At 34.3% G+C, this 22,225-nt stretch overlaps 4 protein-coding genes across 7 annotated transcripts; 1 reads left to right on the forward strand and 3 right to left on the reverse strand.

The window, feature by feature from the left end:
* Positions 1-276: 276 nt before the first annotated feature.
* Positions 277-4,270, reverse strand: LOC110658421 (uncharacterized). Of its 2 annotated transcripts, none has more exons than XM_021816020.2 (9): positions 4,052-4,270; positions 3,563-3,790; positions 3,370-3,491; positions 3,163-3,223; positions 2,785-2,925; positions 1,797-1,904; positions 1,438-1,666; positions 1,105-1,356; positions 277-681 (listed from the first exon to the last, which is right to left on the reverse strand). In XM_021816020.2, exons 1-9 carry the CDS (start codon positions 4,202-4,204, stop codon positions 599-601), a joined length of 1,377 nt encoding a protein of 458 aa, XP_021671712.2. In that variant the 5' UTR covers positions 4,205-4,270; the 3' UTR covers positions 277-598. The 2 variants fall into 2 exon arrangements, with proteins under 2 accessions (XP_021671712.2, XP_021671713.2); XM_021816021.2 differs by having other exon boundaries at positions 3,563-3,834; positions 4,052-4,199.
* A 2,297-nt stretch (positions 4,271-6,567) lies between these two features.
* On the forward strand, positions 6,568-9,280 carry LOC110658422 (uncharacterized). Its single transcript, XM_021816023.2, has 7 exons — positions 6,568-6,914; positions 7,066-7,126; positions 7,222-7,316; positions 7,406-7,439; positions 8,304-8,358; positions 8,445-8,487; positions 8,971-9,280. Exons 1-7 carry the CDS (start codon positions 6,684-6,686, stop codon positions 9,040-9,042), a joined length of 591 nt encoding a protein of 196 aa, XP_021671715.1. The 5' UTR covers positions 6,568-6,683; the 3' UTR covers positions 9,043-9,280.
* On the reverse strand, positions 9,214-10,315 carry LOC110658423 (calcium-binding protein CML38-like). The gene has a single exon (XM_021816024.2). It carries the CDS (start codon positions 9,909-9,911, stop codon positions 9,348-9,350), a length of 564 nt encoding a protein of 187 aa, XP_021671716.2. The 5' UTR covers positions 9,912-10,315; the 3' UTR covers positions 9,214-9,347.
* Positions 10,316-16,426: 6,111 nt separating this feature from the next.
* On the reverse strand, positions 16,427-21,555 carry LOC110658424 (uncharacterized protein At1g76660). 3 transcript variants are annotated; one of them, XR_009142035.1, is made up of 4 exons: positions 20,967-21,543; positions 18,085-19,252; positions 17,172-17,541; positions 16,427-16,865 (listed from the first exon to the last, which is right to left on the reverse strand). XR_009142035.1 is itself a non-coding variant. In XM_021816025.2 (3 exons), the coding sequence occupies exons 1-3, from the start codon at positions 21,003-21,005 to the stop codon at positions 17,327-17,329; spliced, it is 1,422 nt and encodes a 473-aa protein (XP_021671717.2). In that variant the 5' UTR covers positions 21,006-21,555; the 3' UTR covers positions 17,089-17,326. The 3 variants fall into 3 exon arrangements, 2 of the variants coding, with proteins under 2 accessions (XP_021671717.2, XP_057987260.1); XM_021816025.2 differs by lacking the exon at positions 16,427-16,865 and having other exon boundaries at positions 17,089-17,541; positions 20,967-21,555; XM_058131277.1 differs by lacking the exons at positions 16,427-16,865; positions 20,967-21,543 and adding an exon at positions 20,677-20,828 and having other exon boundaries at positions 17,089-17,541.
* Between the last annotated feature and the right edge of the window lie 670 nt (positions 21,556-22,225).

A 22,225-nucleotide genomic window follows, 5' to 3' on the forward strand; every position in this document is an offset into this window, starting at 1 on the left:
GGCCAAAAAATCCCGACTGATTAATAAAAACTCAGGCAAGTTTCTACTCTCTGTGTTTCACTATCATCATCCTCTTACTGCTTATTGTGATGAGAAACAATAGCACATACAAACATCTAAACATTTGTTGTCTTACTAAATGGTCCAACAAGGAGTTTGAATTCTCATTTACTTTAAAAAATTAAGGAAGCAAAAGTTCCTAATTTATTTAATCCCATTGGCTATATCCTTAGTGAAAAAAAAAAACCATTATTTATCTGAGCAGCATACGTGAAATTGTTTCAGGAATCAAAAGTTTACTGTAATTATGCAACTGGGCTTCTAATATCATACAACCTCAACTACTATCTCATGTTGCACCATTTAACTGGTTACCAACAAAAAGCAACAAAAACGAAAGAGAGGAGATAGAGGAGAGCACCCGCAATATTTCCCTGGACTTTGAAAATGCCGTGGAACTAGTAAAAATAGGGCTTAATTCTATCAGAAAAGGCCAAAACATCTAAGATCAAAATAATGTACCAATTAGTGGGACGGAAATCAGTTTCCTGATGAGGAAACCTATATCCTAAAACTTAATGTCACCATCAAGACATGGTCAATCAAACTTGCATTTGCGGAAGCATCGCCTGCAGGCTGATACAACTGCATACACGAATCCTATCACAGCAAGAAGCAACACTGCAACATACAATTGGAAACATCACAATTTAGTGAAATAGGAAAAGGTCATATCAGCGGAAGCTAAAGTGTTTATTTAAACTTAATGCAAACAACAAATCTACCAAAACCATTGAGTTAAAAAAAAAAATCCTAAGATATATTTTTATGGTGATATTTTACTGCTCAGAGGACAATACATGGGAAGAGTTGGCTATTTATTAGTACTTAATTAAAATTATTAATATTTAATTAAAATAAATGTTTTTTACGCCTCCATGGTGGAAGGCTCATTTTGCCGGTTTGCATAAATACATACTTTGCTATCCTTCTTTCCTTTCGCAGCATTTCCACTTGCCATGAATGGGCAAGCAGAAAATAGTTTCAGCCGATTAGCAAAATTCATTCATGAAGGATGCAATTAACAAGTATGAGAAGACATACCAGTCATAGAGAAATAGAATAAAATTGCCAGGCGGTATCTGATAATCCATGGTAAATTTACTTCAAGAGAGCAATGACTTTTATGCCTTCCTAATTTAATGGATGTCACAGGGTTCATGCTAAGTGATTGCAGCTCCAACAATGGAAATTTTACACCAGTGACAGGGTATCCATTCGTGTCCCTCACTTCAAGCTTCAAGGTTACAGGAGTTGCACTCCAGTCTATTTCAATTGCTCCAAAATTGGGCAGGCCTACAGAAAAATTCGAATTCAAAATATCAAAAAATGGACCTAAAAAAAATTCTCACAATGAGAATGCTAATCCTTGCATACCATATGTACATGACCTGAATCTGCAGTTTTGGTTCATTACTCTCATTGTAGTTGGTGTCAACCAAGCCACAAATCTCACTATTAAATTCAATGGCCGCCGGACTGCCTTCTCAACAGCTTGGGTAAGTCCACTTGAGGTCACGTCATACAGTGGATATCCAGTAGCGCAGTCATATCGAGAGATTTCTCCAAAATGAACGTCCCCACTAATGAAAAAGATACCTTCTCTCTGCACAAGAAAAAATGAATAGTAAATTTGGAACACTGGAAAACAATAGTGCATGTTTCCATTCTGGACCAAAACTTTAAAATAAATAATAAATGTAATAAGTAAGGTTTTGCACTAAAGAAAAACTCACCTTACTATCTAGTATCAATTTAAATAGGCGATTCCTCTCCTTTGGGAAACGTCCCCAAGACTCCAAATAAAACAATGGACCAGTGGTTGCTGAAAGATTTGATATAACCTGAATTGTGAGGGAAGAAGTAAGAGCATAATTAACCCATAATAACAGAATAAAAAGACCTATCTAGTGAGAAACCGTATATGTATATACAAAAATGTCAAAAGAATTCAGGATGGAGAACGTGGTAGTTAAATTAAGAATGTAATATTAGGCATCAGTTGTCAGATATAAATGACCTTCTGATCTCCAATCATTCCTTGTACACCAAAGAAGGCCAGCCATAATGCAATGAACATACACCAAAACTGCTTCCATATGCAGAAGCAGAAAGCAACATCTGCAAGCTCTTTAAAACATTGACTTGAAAACAAGCTCATTAAGACTCTTTCTTGACCACATACCATAATTTCCATAAATTTTGTGTAAAAATGACCATTATAACATGTTATGCAACCATTGCAGGGTTCTGGAAGGGTGATAAGAGTCCAAACCACCAGCAAAAAAATTCTAAATATACTGTAGCAAAGAGACTCCCATAGCTCATGGACGAAACAGATCATGCAATTGGACCCCTTTTGGGTCAGTACATTGAATGACAAACTGCTCAACTCAACACAAAAAAGTTGAGACAATTAAATGTGGAAAGCCAGATGAAACGATGAATCAATTAACCTAAGATCATACTCTTGCAGATAATGTCAAGACTGGATCACGAAGGCTACTGGAATAACAATTGGTTAAACCAGATTATTCTTTTTAATCCATTAGTCTTAATTGATTCAAGGAAATCAAAGCATAGGAAAAACATGTGCTAGATTATTCAATAGAGAATGGTACCACGTGCAAATATGTGTATGAATATGTGCATTTGTGCAAGCATTAAAGCTTGCTTGTATGTGCATAAACCTGATTAGCGGTCAAAGATAAAATTACATAATACCTGAACAGAAGATCCAATTATGGTGATGGCTGTTTTGGGTCCATTCAACTCTTTTTCTAGCCATGTCCACTGAGAACTTCCCAGGAAACTTCCATCACTACGCAAAGGGTCTCTGTGGTATCTTGTATCTAAGAGAATAACCTGAATAAGTTTAATCACCATTATTCAGTATGCATTGAAAGTTTGCCTCATATATATAAAAGAGGCAAACAAATATACAGCTCCCAGAGCTCCACATCAATTACAGTATGCTACCATAAACAATAAAATCATAAACACAATTGCCCCTGCAGATACCATCCTATGAAAATGAAAGCACAAATAGAGTATGTGATAAAAAAAAAATTAAAAAAAAAAACAAAAAAAAAACTTGTATACCTTAATTTGTCTGTTTGTAGGGCCAAAAGTATAAGATGCATATACACCTTCCTGTTTGCGCCTACAATATTGAAGCCATAGCGATTAAACTGGTGTCCAAACAAAATATCACTCAAAAGCAAATGGCAAACAACAATATTTTAACCTGTGCAAACGTTAATCAGTTGAGGATACAAAAAATGTTATTGTAGGAAAACAATTCCTCACCGAGGACTGTCGTGAGGTTCATCTAAGAAATTGAGTAGTAGTCTCTGGTTGTTGACTTTCTCAGTAAATTCTTTTCCAGCATCATTTAATCCATAATCATGGTCATCCCAGGTGCCAATTACCTGCAACACCCATGCATTATTACTTGAGACTGTTGACAAGGATTAAAGTAGAGAAATTGAGAGGGAAGAACCTTAGCAGTATGTCGAAGACGAGAATAACCAGGATTAGCCTTAGCTTTATGGTATCTGGACTCCATTTCCTGCTGAGAGGAAGGGACAAACCTGGGAACATTCTTCCATGGCCCAATTGTCCTTTCCTCGCCGAAGAATTTAAAAGGGCGTCTAACGTCTCCATAAATGTTGTCACCGAGCCAAATAAAAAGTTGGGGATCAAAGTCGATTATTGCATTCCAGATGGGCTGCATAGAAGCAGATTCATATTTGCTCTCAGTGAAGTACTTCCCTGAAGTAGGGAGCAGGAAGCAATGGATGCCACATTAAGCAAAGCTTTAAATCAAATCACTCTACTCGGATTCAAATCAGAGCAATGATTTATACGGGAGATGCACCGTTTAGCCAAGCCAACAATATAAACCTGGCTAATGAAGGAAAAGGGCATACAAGCAGTCGAGAGTAAGCAAAACAAACTAGTCATCGAAAGATAGTCAAACGAGAGAAACCTGAGGGGCACTTTGGTTGGCGCACGATCCAAAACCGATTCTGGTGACGAGAGGCTCTTCCCCTTTAGAAGCACCGGCGCTTACAATTGTTGTGCACATCACCCCCAATCCTAGTACCAGTAACCACCAGCTCCACCGCCAATTGCTGCCCATTCTATATCAGAAGAGGAAATAAGAATTTGATCACATGAGAAGGGGAATGCCAAATTATATATGAACATAATAAAATAAGATAATTTGATCATATGAAAATTTTTATTAACTTAAAAAAAATTATTGAATGCAATTAATTTTTTTAATGTAACGTAATTTAAATAGGTAACACGTTTTCATAACTTCATTCAAAAAAATATATGTTTTCATAGCTTTTTAATAAAAACTTATTATTTATAATTTATTTATTAAATTTGTAAAATAATAATGATTTTTTATTAAATTAATAAAATTATTCATTATTAATAATTTTATAAAAAAAATAAATTATAAAATTTTATTAAATTATCTTGGTGGCTATGTGTGAAGCAGTGGAACAAAGAATATATTCAAAATGGAAACGAGCGATCGAGTGAATGCGAATCTACCCAACAGGCCGCTGCGACAACAATTATCCATCACAGGAGCATAAATCCCACTGGTTATGATCCGCCTTAACACCTGCGCCTGCTGCCATTTTAACCAATTTGCGGCCTAATCGTATTTTTTACGCGATGCGCATAGCAATCGGGACATCAATACTGAACAACCAAGCCCTTATCTAAAATTATGACTTTAAATTCTAATTAAAATTTAAAGAATGAATTTATAACTTTAAAATTTAATTAATAAAGAAGTATCATGCAAATTTTCCAATAAATATTTTTTTTGTGATTTTCTACAGTAAATGTCCAAATTTTTTATACTTAATTATTGAATAATTATCACAAATACTTTGTTACTTTATTTTTTTAATAATTGATTATACTCAATTTAATTACGACTCATTAAATATTAAATGTCTCCAAATGTAGCCAATAAATTTTCTCAAATAAATCTCCACTAGTGATTTTACTCGTGTCTTATTTATTATTTTATTTTAATAATATAAATTTATATGTATTTTATATTTTTATTAATTATATTATAAAATTTTATTAATAATAAAAATTTTAATCAATTATAATTTTATTTTATGTGTGGATAAATGGGTAATTATGATACGTAATTATTTGATTTCATAAATATTTTTTATAAAAATTATCAAATTTTAATTTTTTTATAAAATTAATTAAAATTTAATTTTATTTTATAAAAGTTAATATATCATGAAATTAAATATTTTCATATTAATATGTTGACCTGTTAATTATTTTATAAATAAAATTATTCAACTAATAGTTACTAGTAGAAAAAAAACAAAGAAATATGAGAGATTCGATGGCACGAAGATAGCTGAATGTATTTTATGTATTATATTTAAAAAAAATTGATAAAATAAAATAATTTTATTTATAAATTAGTTAACAGGTCAATAAATTAATTTAAAAATTTTTAATTTCGGATCACAATTATTTTTATGAAATCAAATTGAAATTTAATGAGTTTTATAAAAAAAATTAAAATTTAGTGACTTTTATAAAAATATTCATAAAGTTGAATAACTGCGTGTGACATTTATTAGTATTTTTAAAATTGAATAATCTTTATGCTTTTTATATATTAAATAATTTTAAACTCTAAATTTTTTATAAGAACATTTATTATTTGAAGCATAATATATACATTTATTATTTGAAGCATAATATATATTTATGCACACAAATAGATGAGATTTAACAAATAGATTATCAAACATAAATATCAAAATTAAAAAAAACACAATAAATAATTAAAAATATAATTATATAAAAAATAATTAAATTACGATATCGAATTAGCGAAAAGAGAGATATTTTAATAAGTACCATATTTAATATAAAAAAAGTAAGTAATGACTTTATTGTGTAGTGTTAATAAATTTTATTAAATTTTAAATTTTAAAATTTAATAAATAATGGATTATTTATATTTTTTAATTAGTTTATATATATATAAGTAAAACGAATATTTAATATAATTTTGAAAATTAAAAAAATAAATCAACTCAAATAAATTATAAATAATTATTATCTCTACATTTTTATTTATACATCAATTAATTAATATTCTTTATTAACTTATATTTTTTTATCAGTGAATTCATATAAATCAATAAAAATAATTATAATTGATTGATAAATAATATATTTTCAAATTAATTATTTAAACACTTGATATTTATTTATAAGTTTATGATTTTATTATATATATATATATATATATATATATATATATATATATATATATATATATATATATATATATATATGTCTTGCGACACATTGATCGTGATAAAGAGCTCATTATGGGCCACGAGCGCAATGTAAAGCTTATTTCAACATCTAATAAACTTGAAAGCGGTGAACTGAATTGGAGTAAGTTCAACCACTAGTTACCCTAAAATCACAGGGCCCTGTCGACGAACAGCTACAGATCAAACAAGCCCATCTTAAGATTGAGGAATAAATTTGGTGCTCTGGGCCTTCTTGGACAGCTGGGCTTAGAAGGAGGACCACCAATGCAGATGCAGGTACAAGCCGCCTCCTCCTCTGTGTTTTTGTCAGCAGCGAAGCCCGTCTGGGTGTCGGCATCGGCTCCACCGGTGGTTCGCGTGAATTCCCTGTACACCGCTAAACCTTCTTCTCTCAACAGCGATTCTAACTCCATGGCTACGGCCGCACCTAAGTGGGCGCAGAAGACGATTACCCTACCCCCACAGCGCCGAGGCTGCCATCTTATTACTCCCAAGGTTACCACCCTTTATTTTGTGTTTTTAGTTGAAAACAATTCTATTTCCAATCCATGGTTGTTTGATTTTTGATTTCCCAATTTCAGATTTCTTATCCAGCTTCACCAATTTTTAACAAAATAACTTCTCTTTGTTGATTCTTTAAATCCAGATTTTGAATGAAATTGGTTCAGACTTATCAGAATTCAAGTGCGGCCTTGCACATCTCTTCTGTAAGTCTTAAAGCCCCTATCTTTTCTTTCTTTCCTTTTCAAAATTAATTGTTGATGATTGTTTGGCTTTTCTCCTTTTTATTTCTATATTTCAGTACACCACACAAGTGCCTCTCTTACTATCAACGAGAATTATGACTCTGATGTTCGAGATGACACCGAGACATTCCTCAATAAGATAGTTCCTGAGGTTTTTTAAGTCTTTTTCTATGCTATAGTTAAGTTATTTTACTACTGGAGGCCTTCCTTTTGCTAATTGCTTGCGTTTTCACTTTTCAGGGGAGGTCTGCACCTTGGAAGCATACTTTGGAAGGTTAGTCTCAGCTTCATATTCGATGTCTCCAATTGCATTTTGCCTTTTTCCAAAATCCAATTAACTTAATACGTTGTGGCTAGCTTTCCACAAACAGAAATACGATTTTAGTGCCCCAGATTATTTTTGTTTAAATTAGTTACCAAGGTAGAACAGATAGGAACTATGATTAAGCTCAAACTTGTTTGGGAAAAACCTCTAGCCTATAGCTATTCTAAACACTAACACTTCTTTTGGGAGCAAGTTTTTGGAGGGAGGGTAAGTTTTTTTTTAATGCAATTAAGATACATGGACTTGTTTGGGAGGGAGGTTTATTGGGAAGGTTAAGGTTTTTGGAGGTTTTAAAATCCTCCAAAACCTTTAGTTTCTTAATCCACCAAATTGGGGTGTTGTAAAGGGTTTTATAAATTAAATATTAGTTATTATCGGTTTTATAAATTAAAAATTAGTTATTACTGATTCTTACCTTTGATTCAAACAAAACATATTATTTACCTTACCTTCCTCTCAAATAATATAATATTAAAAAACTTTACGTTACCTCTCATTACTTTACCTTATCTTAATTAAAAAAAAAAAAAAAAAACCCTTACCTTACCCTACCTCCTCCCACTCCTCCCAAACGAAAAGGATCTTGAAAATCTCAACCTCATAATGTAAATCTGACATTCCTTTTCTGTTTTATCAGCAAAAGATTGAAGGCTTCACCGTCTTGGTTCACAAAAATATACAAGTGTATATGCTAGGAATGACACCATAAATTTACAATTTGTGATTCTGGCCCCTTTCCTTGCCATCCTTTCTCTTGTTTCTTAGCTTTCTCTGGTGCATGTGTGCTGATGTTGTACTGGGAAACACTTTCAGGTCCAGATGACATGCCAGCGCACATCAAATCATCAATGTTTGGATGTGCACTTACGTGAGAATACTCCACACTCATAGTTTCTATGTTTCTTTCACTTAAATTTGTATTGTCCGTTTTACGAGGTTTATGTTCCTGTGCAGGATTCCAATCACAAATGGAAAGCTTAATATGGGGACCTGGCAGGTGTGTGAACATGTTATTTTGGGATTGTCTAGAATTGTCTGTTAATGATAAGTTATGTTCTTATCTGCTTTAGTACAATAAAGTCCTTGATGAAAATAAACAATAAATTTATCTTCCTTAAAAATATAGAAAAAGGTTTACTATCCAATGGGTTAACTTCACCTGCTTGTTTGTGCTTGTCTTCATAATCGCCGGAAATACGCATGTACTTATTAGCATATGCAATGAGCATGTATTGATAGAAATGTTCAAAGCCAGTGATATGAAGGCCAGCATGATACAGACTCCTGAACCATTTGAAATTTTATGGAAACGTTTTTTTACCTGTTGAACAAAACTAGTCATTATCACAATCTGGAGCAGCCCTTCTCCACATTATACTTGCAAGATTATTGGCTTTTTTTTTTTATTTAATTTTCTGATTCTTTTCTATCATTCGAATACAATCACGTAATATATCCATCTTTTTCTTGCGAGGTTCAGGGAATATGGCTGTGTGAACACCGTGACCACCCTACTGCCCGCAAAGTTGTGGTTACTCTTAATGGAATTTAAGGCTTTAATATTTGAAGTTGAAGACATCTTGATCCTGATATGTTGGTAAACCAAGGTGGTTTTATGACGATGTAATGTCTTTACGTGTAGCTGTTAGTGAGACAAAACGGCATGGTTCTCTGTTACTTAATTGGGACTAGGCGTTTTATAACTGTAACAACTTGCAGATCATGGCATGAAATTATCGTTATTTGTGTCAAATTTTGGATTAATGAATTTAGAAGGAAACATTCCAATATGTGAACTGTATCTGTACAGAAAAAAAAAAAAAAAAAAAAAGCCTGTAATATATGGAGTTAGAGGAATCAGCGCATCATGACAGTAAACTCGTGGAAGCTAAGGACGCCATCTCCATTAAGGTCGAAAGTTCCAATCATGGCCTTACAGTCGTCAAGGGACCTTGACTCGCCCAATCGATTCAGCATTCTCTTCAAACTGGTAGGGTTAATGAATCCAGAGCCAGGCTCCGTCTCGTACATGCTAAACGCGTGCTTGAGCTCTTCCTTCTTATCGTCCTCGGAGGTGCTGCTCTCCATAAGCCTTTGGAAATCCTCGAAACCTAACAGTCCATCTCCGTCCATATCAGATGAGCTTACGGCAGACTCCGCTTCCTCATTAGAAAGGTCCCCTCCCATCGTCCTCACGCAGCTCCGCAACTCATCCGCAGATATCTTTCCATCTCCATTCTCGTCGAAGTAGTTGAAGACCTTTTGAAGTTCGGTGGCGATAGCACCATTAGTTGATGGAGGAGGAGAAAGAGAACGCCGACTGTCGGCTCTCCTTGGAGATAATTTGCGTCGCAATCTTGTTAGAGCAGATTTGGGTGAAGTTGAAGGCGAATATGGAGGTGAAAGCTTATCGGAAATCATGATAAAATTAAGGGATGGTTATATAGCAAGAAGGCAGAATTGAAGGAGATTAATGGTTGTTTATATATAGCAGAAACTAGAAAATGATAAGGAAGTAATTGAGATTGGATAAGATACTCTCTCTATATATAGATAGACATCCAAACAAGGAGTTGGAAGTATATTCCTACAAGGAGTTGGAAGTGTGAAAGACGCGGAAGCTTAGGACAACAGATATATCTATCTGAAAGTTGAGAACCCGGTTTTGTGTGGGCACATGAGATGTATTTATATTTAAAACCAAGGGAAATTGACCTTCGCCAGTTGTTTTACAAGTGGTAGTTTGGCTCTAGAGACGGCAGCGCGTGGCGGAAGTTTCCTTCTTCCTACCTCGTCTTCCTTGTTCTTCCTCAATTAATATCTATGGAGTGGGCAGAAAACAGTGTCGGTCACCGTCTATGTTGGAGAAGGACGTTAGCCCAGTGTCGGCACGCCACATCTTTTTCATTCATCCAACCTTCATAGCGTCTATTGTTAATATCCGTACAATTCAACACCTTATTTATAAATATTTTACTTAAATATTGTTTCTGTTTGTTGGGCTTAGCAGAGAAAAATCTGCTTCATATAAAACAGCATATATGACTGCACCAGTGATAATACAGGAGGTGGAGTCGGAAGAGACTTTAGCTTGAACAGTATTGTAATTAGGCATTTGTTAAATATAATGATATTATTAAAATATTTTCAAATTATTTCTTCAATAAATAAATAATTAAATGATTATAAAATTACAATATATTCTAAATTAAAATTTAATACTTTTATATATCAAATTTTATATAGAATATGGACAAAATTCAATAGAAGCATCGAATAAAATTCAATAGAAACATTGAAGACATTAAGAAATAATATATATTTTTATAAAAACAAAATTAATAAAAACTAATAACACTTCAAAACTTCCGCACTTGCTTCTGATTAAACTCAAAACCAAAATACATCAAAAACCATCCCCATTATATGGATTATGGGAAAATGCTATTAAGCCTTTAATTCAAATTTGCCATCAAAACACTGTTATGTAACCGTTTTAATATAAATAAATAAATAATTTTAATTAATTAAATTTTAATTATTTAAAATTAAATTTTCAATATTAATTTATTAAATTATATTTACATTAGCTTTAGTGAATTTAAAAACCATTTATAAGATTTTGGTTCAATTTTTTTTGTTCGTTAACATTTGAAAAAGATCTTACTCTTTAATTTGCCATATGGATTTATCAGTCTGATTAGCTAAATTATATGGGATCACTTCCTTATTCAATTTAATTATAAATTATAATTGATCCGACCGATCAATTTAATATGTATTCAATTACATTGCATCAAAATCTTACTTTTTAATTCCGATAAATCTAAATCATTAAAATAATGCATGAAATTCACCTCTATTTTATGGAGATTTACCTTTGGCTTTTTATGGATAGATGTGCATTTTAAAACAATAAAATTTTAAATTTATGTTTAAGTGAAATTATGTATTTTCTATCTAATATTAGAATTATACTTATCTAAATAATAATTTATTATTTTATGAATGAATCGGATTCCCTAACAGTCTCTTTATTTTCTTCATCCTCTCCCTTTTTTTGCCTTGTGAGTTTTTTGAGTGGCTAAGTATTTTCACTATTAATTGCCCCTTTCTTTATTTTTAATATATATTTTTTTTATGTTTATTTTGTATTTTTATCGATAATCCTTATATCTATATCATTTTGGAACATATTTATGTTTGTCCTTAATTCATTTATATTTGCCGTTAGTCCATCTGAATTATGTCTCCTCCTTTAAAAAGATTTGTTATCTCTTGTAACACCCTTAATTTTAAATTTATTATTTTGAGTAAATATTAATATTTTATTTTATTTAAATTTTAGAAAATTATTTGAAATTTTTTAGATTTTAGAAATCGAGTTTGATTTTCCGAAAATATAAAACTTTGATGATTTTTAAAAATTAATTTAAAGACCACATGGAAAAACTAAAAATATATTTGGACTCTACGAATTTTTCTGAGTTTTTTAGAATTTTTTCGAAATTTTTGGGCATCGTTTTCGGTCCCAAGGCAGAGTAAAAATTTAAAATTTTGTATCTTGAATCGAACCGGACTGGATCGGATCGATCGAATCGGACCGACATTTTCTTTTTCTTTTTCTTTTTCTTCTTCCTCCTCTCGCTCACACCCGACATCTCCTCTCTCTCTCCCGTTTTCTCTCTCCTCTCATCTCCTCTCGCCGCGTCGCCGCCATCCCCACCCCAGCCCTCCCCACTTGCCAGCGCACCGCCCCAGCACCTCCCCACCGCCGGCCGACGCTCCAAGTGGCCGAAAACGACGCAAGAAGTCCCCCCCGCGTGCGCACGTCGTTTCGCCTTCACAGCCAAAATCCGGCCAATCCGGCCACCGATTGAACCGGGTCTTGTGTTAAAACTCTTCTACACCTCGAGAATTTTCCATAGATACAAAAAACACTAAAATTCATTGAGCGGTTTGCCCAATTTTTGTCCAGGAAGTTTTATCATATTTTGACTTTTGGGCTAAATTTCTCGTAAACCGTGAACTCTATGAGAAAACCGAAAGTACCGAAGTGCTCCACTCGTCGAGAGCTTCGCGGCAATATAAATTTCAAAATTTTTCGACACTATTTTTCGGTGGGTCCCAAGAAACTTCGTAGTGTTTTTTTGAGCACTAAATGAGCTTAGAAAATTTCGTAAAAATTATATACTAACCCCCGTATTGTGGACTTCGTGTAGGACCTTCAATTCATAAAAATTCAATGGTTGTCCGTGTTTGTAAATATCGGGCTAGACAGACAGGCTACCGAAAAAGTCTTGGAATTGGGTCGAGATTTTGGCTACCCCACCATTGTCAGACATCCCGAGCACGTTCCCGGGGTCGGAATTGGCATAGGTAAACCCAAACCTTACTTTTTCTTAATTATTTAGTGCTTGAATTAGATTAAAAATCCATAGAATATTCGTGGTAGCTTAGAAAATTATAATTCATTTTGCATTAGCTTAGTAATATTGCTAAAGACCACAGGGAGAAGTTTTAGATTTTTTAGAGCTCATTTGAGTAGTTTTTGCAAATTAGTTAATTATAAGGACTAAACTGTAATTTTTCATATTATGATTGTTGACTGTTTGAATGGGCCCAGGAGGGGCTGTGTGATATGATTGAGTTGTAGGTGTGTGATTTGTGAATATAGAAGTGCGTCTTAAGTCCTTTTGTAGATTAGGTAGGTCCTAGGTATAAAGGAGATTCTGCCGGATTTTCAGCACGACTTAGGATGTCTTTGGTCTTTTCTTAGTTTGTATTGAGTCAAATGTATTAAATAATTGTAATAAAATTATCAGGTGAGCCAGGACAGCCTTCTTCCTCCTCCCAGCAGCCACAGTGACTTCGGTTGAGTTTGTGAGTAAAATATTAATTTTAATTATAATTTCGATATTATTATATGTTGAAGTATGCACATGCATCACTTATAAATATATATCTATATAGTTAACTACTAGGTACGTTTTATATTGCATTCATAATTATTGAAGTGCCATGGATGTTGTTTGTGGTAATTTGGAGCAGTGTGTGTGCATGACGTGCGTGTGATATGGTATTGGATATGGATAGGACGGGTAGACACGGTTTGAGAGACACTCGCTACGACCCTATCCTGCGGGATAGACATGGCTTGAGAGACACTTGCTGGGACCTCGTATTTGGTTTATTAAGCGAGAGTCTAGCTTGAGAGACACTCGCTTGCAGAGGTTGGAATAAGAGGGCTGTATAGGGGATCAGCTCCCATATATGTATTGTTTGACAGTGTTGGGTGTGTGAGTACTCCAATTTACCTTTTTGATGTATTTTGTATGAAATTTATAACGATGTTGTATTTCATTCCACATGGTGCATTAGCTTTAGATAGCTATAGAGATTATGGTTAAAATTGATATTTTACTCTCTGAGTCAAACGCTTACTCCTGTTCATTTATTTTTTCAGGCTACAAGAGGATTATTGTTGTAGTTAACCTGTTTTTCTTCTTCGCAGGTCCATTGAAAGTATTTAATATATTTTGAACAATTGAGTTAAATTTTAGACTCCGCATGTATTAGAAGCACTTATTTTATTTTGGCCCAGTAATATAAAAGTTATGTTGGACTTGCAAAATTATTATCTGCATGCATGATGAGATTGGATGAGGGAGCAAAGCTCCTATTTGAGTTATGATATTTTTATTATGTGGAGGGTGAGCTGAGCTCCCCAATTTATCATATACTCGTTAAATGGTCCATTTTATGGCCAGACTCTGTTCGGTTGAATTCTTGAATTTGAGCCCAAATGGGCCTTAGAGTTTGGTTGAGGAATAGTTAGGCTTACTACAGGCCTCAGGGGCTTTTGGCTGGCCTAGGTCTTAGTGCCGATTCGGCCCATAGGTTGGGTCCTGACATCTCTCTTATGTAAGGATTTAGTATTTCCTTTGAAAAGTTTTATTTCCTCCATTGCAAGAATTTATTGTTTCCTCCATTGTGAGGATTTATTTTTTCTTAAATGTTTTACTTTGTTATTTTTCAAACTATAGGGGAAACATCGACTACGTCATAACACTTCTATCTCTCCTAATCAATTTGGCTCCATGCCTGGTTGTTCAATAATGGAAACGATCTTTCTCATTAAAAGTTTAATGGAGAAATATAGAGATGTGAAGAAAGATCTACATATGATTTTTATCGATTTAGAAAAGGCTTATGATAAAATTCTAAGAGATGTCTTATGGAGAATATTAGAACAAAAGATGGTATCTATTAGGTACATACAAGTGTTGAAAGATATGTATGAAAGATATGTATCTATTGTGCGCACAGTGAGAGGGGATACAAGAGATTTTTCTATCTCAGTTGGATTACACTAAGGTCCAGTTGTGAGCCCTTGCCTGTTTACATTAGTTCTAGATGAATTGACGAAACATATACAAGAGAGTATCCCTTGGTGCATGATGTTTGCGGATGATATAGTTCTAATAGATGAGACACGAGAAGGAGTCAATAGAAAGCTAGAGCTTTAGAGAAGTATACTAGAGTCAATAGGCTTTAAGTTAAGTAGAACGAAAATAGAATATATGCATTGCAAGTTTAGTGAAGGCTGAACTGGTGATAGGGAAAGAGTTAGTTTAGATGGAGTGGTATTGCTCCAAAGTTAAGTAGAAAGTTAGAGCTTTGGAGAAGTATACTAGAGTCAAAGGACTTTAAGTTAAATAGAACGAAGACAAAATACATGAGAATGGCTTTAAGTCAAAGGGCTTTAAGTATACTAGAAGAACACACGAGAAGGAGTCAATAGAAAGTTAGAGCTTTAGAGAAGTATACTAAAGTCAAAGGGCTTTAAGTTAAGTAGAACAAAGACAGAATACACACATTGCAAATTCAATGAAGGCCGAACTAGTGATAGAGAATGAGTTAGTTTGGATGAAGTGGTATTGCCCTAAAAGTAATCATTTTAAATATCTCAGCTCAATCAGGTAGATGGGGGATGTGAGAAGTATGTGAGTCATAAGATTAAAGCTGGATGGTTAAAATAGAGACATGCCACAGGAGTTTTATGTGATCGTAAGATTCTTAATTAGTTGAAATGAAAATTTTACCGTACAACTATACGATCGATCATATTATATGGTAGTGAGTGTTGGACAATAAAGGAGTCATATGTGTCTAAGATGAGAGTTATGGAGATGAGAATGTTAAAGTGAATGAATGACCATACTAGACTAGATAAAGTCCGTAATGAGAGCGTTAGAGAAAAGGTAAGAGTAGTGTCAATTGAGGATAAGTTGAGAGAAGAGAGATTGAGATAGTTTGGTCATATGAAGCGTAGACATACGGAGACTCCAGTTAAACAAGTAGAACACATTAGGTTAGAGGATAGAAAAAAAAAAAAAAAAAGAAGGGGTAGACCTAAACTAGCTTAGAAAATAGTAGTACAACATGACCTAGAAACATTACACATTTCTGAGGATTTAACCCAAAATAATTTAGAGTGAAGAAAGAGAATCCATATAGCCGACCCCAATTTTTTTGGGATAAAGATTTAGTTGAGCTAAGTTGAGTTTTACTTTATTATTTAGATAAGAGTTCAATGATAGGAATTATAAATTTTCTTCTCATGAGTGATGATTTTTTTGATTGAGTTTATAAAAAAAATCGTGAAGTCAAATAATAATAAATTATCACCTGATAAAGTGTTCCGCCAAGTAACCTACTCAAATGCTCTATTAACATGATCAAATCTTTCAAATCAAAATAATTAATTTATCTTCAATTTTTTATATAAAATTATATTAATATAAAATTTTGTAATTCAAATTTGATGAAAGCTCTATCTTTTATTTTTTTTTAAAAAAAATTATTTTATGAAATAATAGAATTTGTCAATTTGGTTTCAATCTCTATCTTAATCTATATATAATTGCACATGCTTTCATCAACTACTCTCTATATGCATATACTAATATAATTGCAGTGCAAAACGCCAAAACCTCGTAGACAATTCAGTATCAGGAATAGCAAATAATTCCCACTTGAAATTCTACAAAATTCAACATCACTGCAAAAGGACAGAAACTTCCTTCATCCCATTTATCAAGAACGAGGGTTTTGAATCTCATTTTTTTCGTAGGGCTTGTTCATTCTCTTGTACAGAAGCACCTATATGATACTTCCTTTAGAAGCAATCCTCGTTTGCAATATCACTTTGTATCACAATCTTTGCCAATTTGAAGGCTAATGAAACCATATTTCTTCGAGGTAAAAAAAGAATGCTGCTTTAATGAGTTAACAATGCAATGTCGAGCAATTCGTTACTCCCAAGCAATTCATACTACCAAATAAAAAGTTGACAAATAATCAGACGTTCACCTGCTTGATGAAGTTCACCCACAATGATAACTGCTGTTTGCTGAATGATTTAGCAAAAGACATTACATGTTATATCTCCCTTGGACCAAAAATTTCATTTTGCCACATAATATTTATATAAATAGATGCATCACATACACGTGTGTGTGTGTGTGTGTGTGTGTGTGTGTGTGTGTGTGTGTGTGTGTGTGTGTGTGAATTATGTGTGTAAATTATAGGAAAGTGGGAAATATATGTAAATTATAGGAAAGTGGGAAATTAGGAACACGGGGAATACACTCATCAATCAGGGATATCAGGCCACACCTGAAAGAGCAGGAAAGGAGGAAATACAGGAGAAGAATACGTTAGATCATATGTTAGATCATCCACCTATCACAGATAACTCCAAACAGAAGAGTATGACAGAAACCTGCAACTTAATACATGGGAAACAACTGACGACTTGCTTTTTCTCTAATTTAGTCATGCCACGCAAAATCTCCTTTGCCTTCTCTTAAGCTTCTTCCCCTCCTATAGTCAATTTCTGCATCAGAGCAAGATGCTCCCAGATCATATCTCCTGCTGATTTTGGATGATGTCATCTTTGAAAATATGTTATCATCATCTTTCAGAGCATGGATACCAGGTGTACTTGACGCAGAGATATCTCCAGCCTGCTTTCTTGATTTAGGATCTGAATTCAATACATGAAGGTAAAATTATTAGGAGAGATTATTTCACATATGAAGAAACAAATTCAACATTGCATTGAAATATTGCCTCAACGTGAAGGAAGTGGAAGCAAGGGGCCAAAAAGAGTATTACGGTAAAGAAAGTAGACACCTCCCAACAGGAAAAAGAATATGCAATAAAGACACTTTCATAGAATGCAAAAGTTACAGCCATTACATTGCCCTAGATTACTATTCTTTTCAAACAATGTAACACTTGAATAGCAGCGTTCCCCTTTTCTTTGGTCCCTTTCTGCACATACCTATATAATCTTGCTAATTGTGCTTTCCCCACTACATTTAAAAGCCTTAACAATGAGTTGGGAAAATTGGAAATACAAATACAGCAAAGGCTGTTCTGCATGAAAAGAAACCACAGAATAAAGTTTACTGCAAAAACTTGGGTCACAAAGCTGTTGATATTCAAGTTTTATTTTCTCCTTTCCCCAGATTTCTGAGAATGAAACAAATATAGCTTAATATAGATAAAAGTAATGAGGTTTTACCTTCATTTCCATCACAAGAGACTGGTACATCGCCACATATAGTATCTGATTTCAATTTAATGCTTGGCAAGTTTGTCAGTATTGTCTGTGCCTTTTGGCCTTCACTCCTAGATGCAGCTTCATCACTTTCTTCTCGGGTAGGTTTAGTTGAAGTAAAAGGAGTCATGGTAAATGAGTCGTCCATTACATCAGAAATTTCTACATATTGTTGAGTAGTGATAATTTCATCAGCACTGAACCCAAAGGATGCTCTGTAAGCTTCTAATTCTTCCACATCTTGCTTGGGACTTCTATTGTGCCTGTTCTGATGGCCATTTCCACCAGCAGGATAAACATCTGAATCCTTGGAAACACTTAACCTCCCACCAGTATGAGGAAATGGTGGATTATGGTCCAGATAGAATCGTGCAAATGTCGCAGGACAAAAGAAATTTGTATCTTGAGATACCAAGGAGGCACCAGTTGTGTCATGCCCAAAGAGCCTGCCAGAACCACTCCTTGAATATTTTCCATTTTGGGGAGAGACTGAAGGATCCCATTGAGGGGGGAACTCTCGTTCATGAAAGGATGATGATAAACAGTCACCTGAGGTCCTAGAAATTGGTGAAATGAGACTGCTAGCAGGACTTCCAGGATAAAGCGAATATGTAGCTTGAAGATCACCAGCAGCAATGTAATTAGTCTTCTCAGTGCTTTTGAAATTCGCAGATGATGAGAGGAATTGAGCAAAAGGCACGTCTGGGGAAGAGGGCGTAGTTAAGTGAGCTAACTCTGGCGGGGGAGTAAAAGGAGCAGTAGATGGCTCAGTTGTGAAGGTTGAGAAAACAGGAGGAGAAACTAGTTGTGTTTCATGGGCATATGGCCCAGTTGCAAACATTGTGGACGAAGGACCACCAGGCGAGTTGGCTGATAAAGACAAGAAGCAACTAGGTGACTGAGCCGTTGAAGGGAGAGCCGAATTAGTAAATGATGCTGGTGAAGAAGGCGGAGCTAAAAGTGATGGAGCTAGTGTCGTAGTTTGGTTGGTCAGACCACCAGCTTGTGCTCCATTTGGCTGCACTGCTGTTGCATTACCATCAGGAATACGAGATGCAGGCACAATACGTTTTCCACCTTTCTGCAAGCCAAAACAAGAAAACGCACCCCAGCATCCTCCCCATCTCTTACGCTGCCATTACAGTAAAGCATTATAACAACTCATTATTAACCAAAAACAAAACCAAATAAGAATGGAATTATATAGACCAACACCAATAAAATCTTCCCCATTTTCAAACTTGGCATGGCCTTTTCACATAGTGTGAAAATCTTCACTTAACTTGCAAATATCAGGCTAAATTCAGAATCTAGAATTCATGGGCTTGCAGCTATTTATATGGCAGAAGAAAGTTAGTCAACAGGGAGTGAAACTTTGTGGAAGTGCTAAAAAAGAAACCAGGGCCTAGCGTGTTTAGAGAAAATGCCGTAAGTGCAAATACACGCACAAAATGCATGTATAGACACAAACACACATAAGAACACACAAAGAAGCAAGACACAACATATTTCAGAGGAAAATGCTGCAAAGTTAGACACATGCATAAATTGATGAATGTGTCTTGCTTGCATATTAAGAGCAAAGGTGTGTACAAATGTTGCAGTGGAAATACCCTCACTTCATTTCATACATGCTTGGTTGCACTTGAAGGTTTAAAATTATTATTCATTAAGAACATAATGGAAAGGGGGGAAAATTCACAATAATACTAATATTTATTATGCATCATCAAGTATTATTCCTTCTATTCCATTATCCTATTCGAAGGCCACACTCTTTGTGGTATTGAATCAAATCAATAAATGCATCCCATTATTCTAAGACATCTAGTCATCATTTTACCTCCCATGCACTCCAGTTCTCCTCTCAGGCAAGGGGGGAAATAAGATTCTCCTTCTAGCTTTTGCATCGATAGTCTTAAACTTTTGAACCTCAAGCAAAGATGTAAGGGCAGCATTTTTTTCGTAAAACAGGTAACTGAAGTTAAATCAGCAGCCTTAAGGTTTATTGCCATAAGCATCTAGAATTGAGAATATGCCATAAATAAATAAATAAATAATAAAATGGCCAATGAAACTTATTGAAGTTCCACTAGTTTAAAGCAAAATCATCTTTGTAATTTAAATCCCAAACCAAATAGTAGCTTCAGATAAACCATTGATTGAACATTTCCACGGGAGATAAAAATTTATACTGGGTCTCCAGCTTATGTGAGTACAATTGGCATGTTCCCTTAATAAGAGGTCTATTCTACAACTATCCTATTAGTTACAGAATTACCACTCCCTTCACCTTCTCTCCATATAAAACAAGAATGGTTTATCGCAGAGAAGAAATTCAGTCTCGCAACTCACTGCCAGGTAAATTGCATGGTTAAATTGCTAGCGTAGGAAGCTGATTGGAATACAAAATGCTGATTATGAAAATTGTAAACGGACATCAAACTATACAGAAAGCAAGAATCAAACTGAAATTGTACGGCTACATTGCCGAACTAAAAGGAAAGAAATGATCCCGAGGGACATTCTCATCAGATCTGTATAGGTCATACATACCAAGATAATCTGATGCATCCACAATTTTTCCGGAAGAAATTAAGAAGTGAAAAACAAAAGGTGCAAAAGCGTGACTCGTGCATCCACAAGAATGGGGACATTAGGGAAAATCGAGCATTGGCATTAGAGTAAATGTAGGCGTAATACACAGATCTGACAAGGAAGATTGAGTATGAATAAGCTTAAACCAGAAAAAGGCGAAGAAAAGAAAATGGAAATGGAAAGACATACCCAGATCTAGATCTGACCCAAAACAGCAAATATTTGTAGAAATTAGATATGAGACATACCCGTTCCTGCTGAGGGAACCTATTCTGTTCGGACCCCATTACAAGCTTTGACTTTAAGGTTGGTGGTAACAGGAGAGTGAAGTAGCAGCAGTAGCTCTTTACTTGCGGAATGAAGGAGATGAAGTTGTTATGGTAGCAGCGAGGGTAGGGGTTAGATTTGGTGAAGCCGCAAAAACCCACTCCTCACATTTCTCTTATTTCTTAATTCTCTATTTCCTCTCTCAATATCAGATTACATTAGATTAGGGTGGATTGGTTTCAGATTATAGTTAGATCAGATTATCTCTAGACTGCGATAAACACTCTTCTCTCTCTCTCTCTCTCTCTCTCTCTCTCTCTCTATGCCTGTATGTCCCTGCAAAACCAGAAGCTGACACCATGTAGATTTTACTCCCAACAAAAATAAAAGGAAGAGGGACAGAGAAAAAGAAACGCCACAAAGAAAAGAGACTTGGAAGAAAGAGAAAGATCAGCAATTATAAATTAATTAATTAATCAATCAATCAATCGTAAATGGATATTAAAAAAAAAAAAAGAGAGAGAAAAGGATTGAAGTGATGGAGATACTTAGAGAGACAGACATGAGACAGCCTCACTCGACTCAAGTCGCACTGTCGCAGTATAAGCAATCTCTTTTCTTTTCTTTTCTTTTTTTTTTTTTCTTTTTTTTCTTTTTATTTTATTATATTTATGGCGATTAAAGTTTGATAAAGAGGAAATTTAAGAGTGATTATTTTTATAATAAAGATGAGATTAAAGGGCAAACAGGGGAGAAGAAGAAAAAACTAAAAAATAAAAAGGGCGCATTAAAGTTAGAGCTGGGAGGGAGTGGGGCATTTGGGACCTGATCATGCATGCTGTTAAAACATTCACATTTCACAATAACACGCCCTTTTCTCTTTCATTCCAGTTAAAAGAATTTAATTCCAATGAGTTTATCAAAAATATTTACTGTTTAAAATATTTTTTAAATTAATAGAATTCATTTAAATTTTATTAAGTAACATAAATATATTTATTTTTTTAATAAATAAAAGAAACAAAACAAAAACTAACCGAGCACTCTTTTGCCAAAAAGCAACACTAGCAATATCAACATGAAGCAACGAAATAAGGCCATTCAGAGGATGATTACCTCAGAGGTAAGCCAATGAGCCAAGCAAGCCAACCAGTTAGTGCAGGAATTAGCTTCCCTATAAACATGCTCGAGTTGAACTCTCCAATATGTACAAAGCAACTCTCTAATTGCGAAGAGAATT

This window comes from Hevea brasiliensis, chromosome 12 (genome assembly GCF_030052815.1).
Source record: "Hevea brasiliensis isolate MT/VB/25A 57/8 chromosome 12, ASM3005281v1, whole genome shotgun sequence".
Classification (NCBI taxonomy): Eukaryota; Viridiplantae; Streptophyta; class Magnoliopsida; order Malpighiales; family Euphorbiaceae; genus Hevea; species Hevea brasiliensis.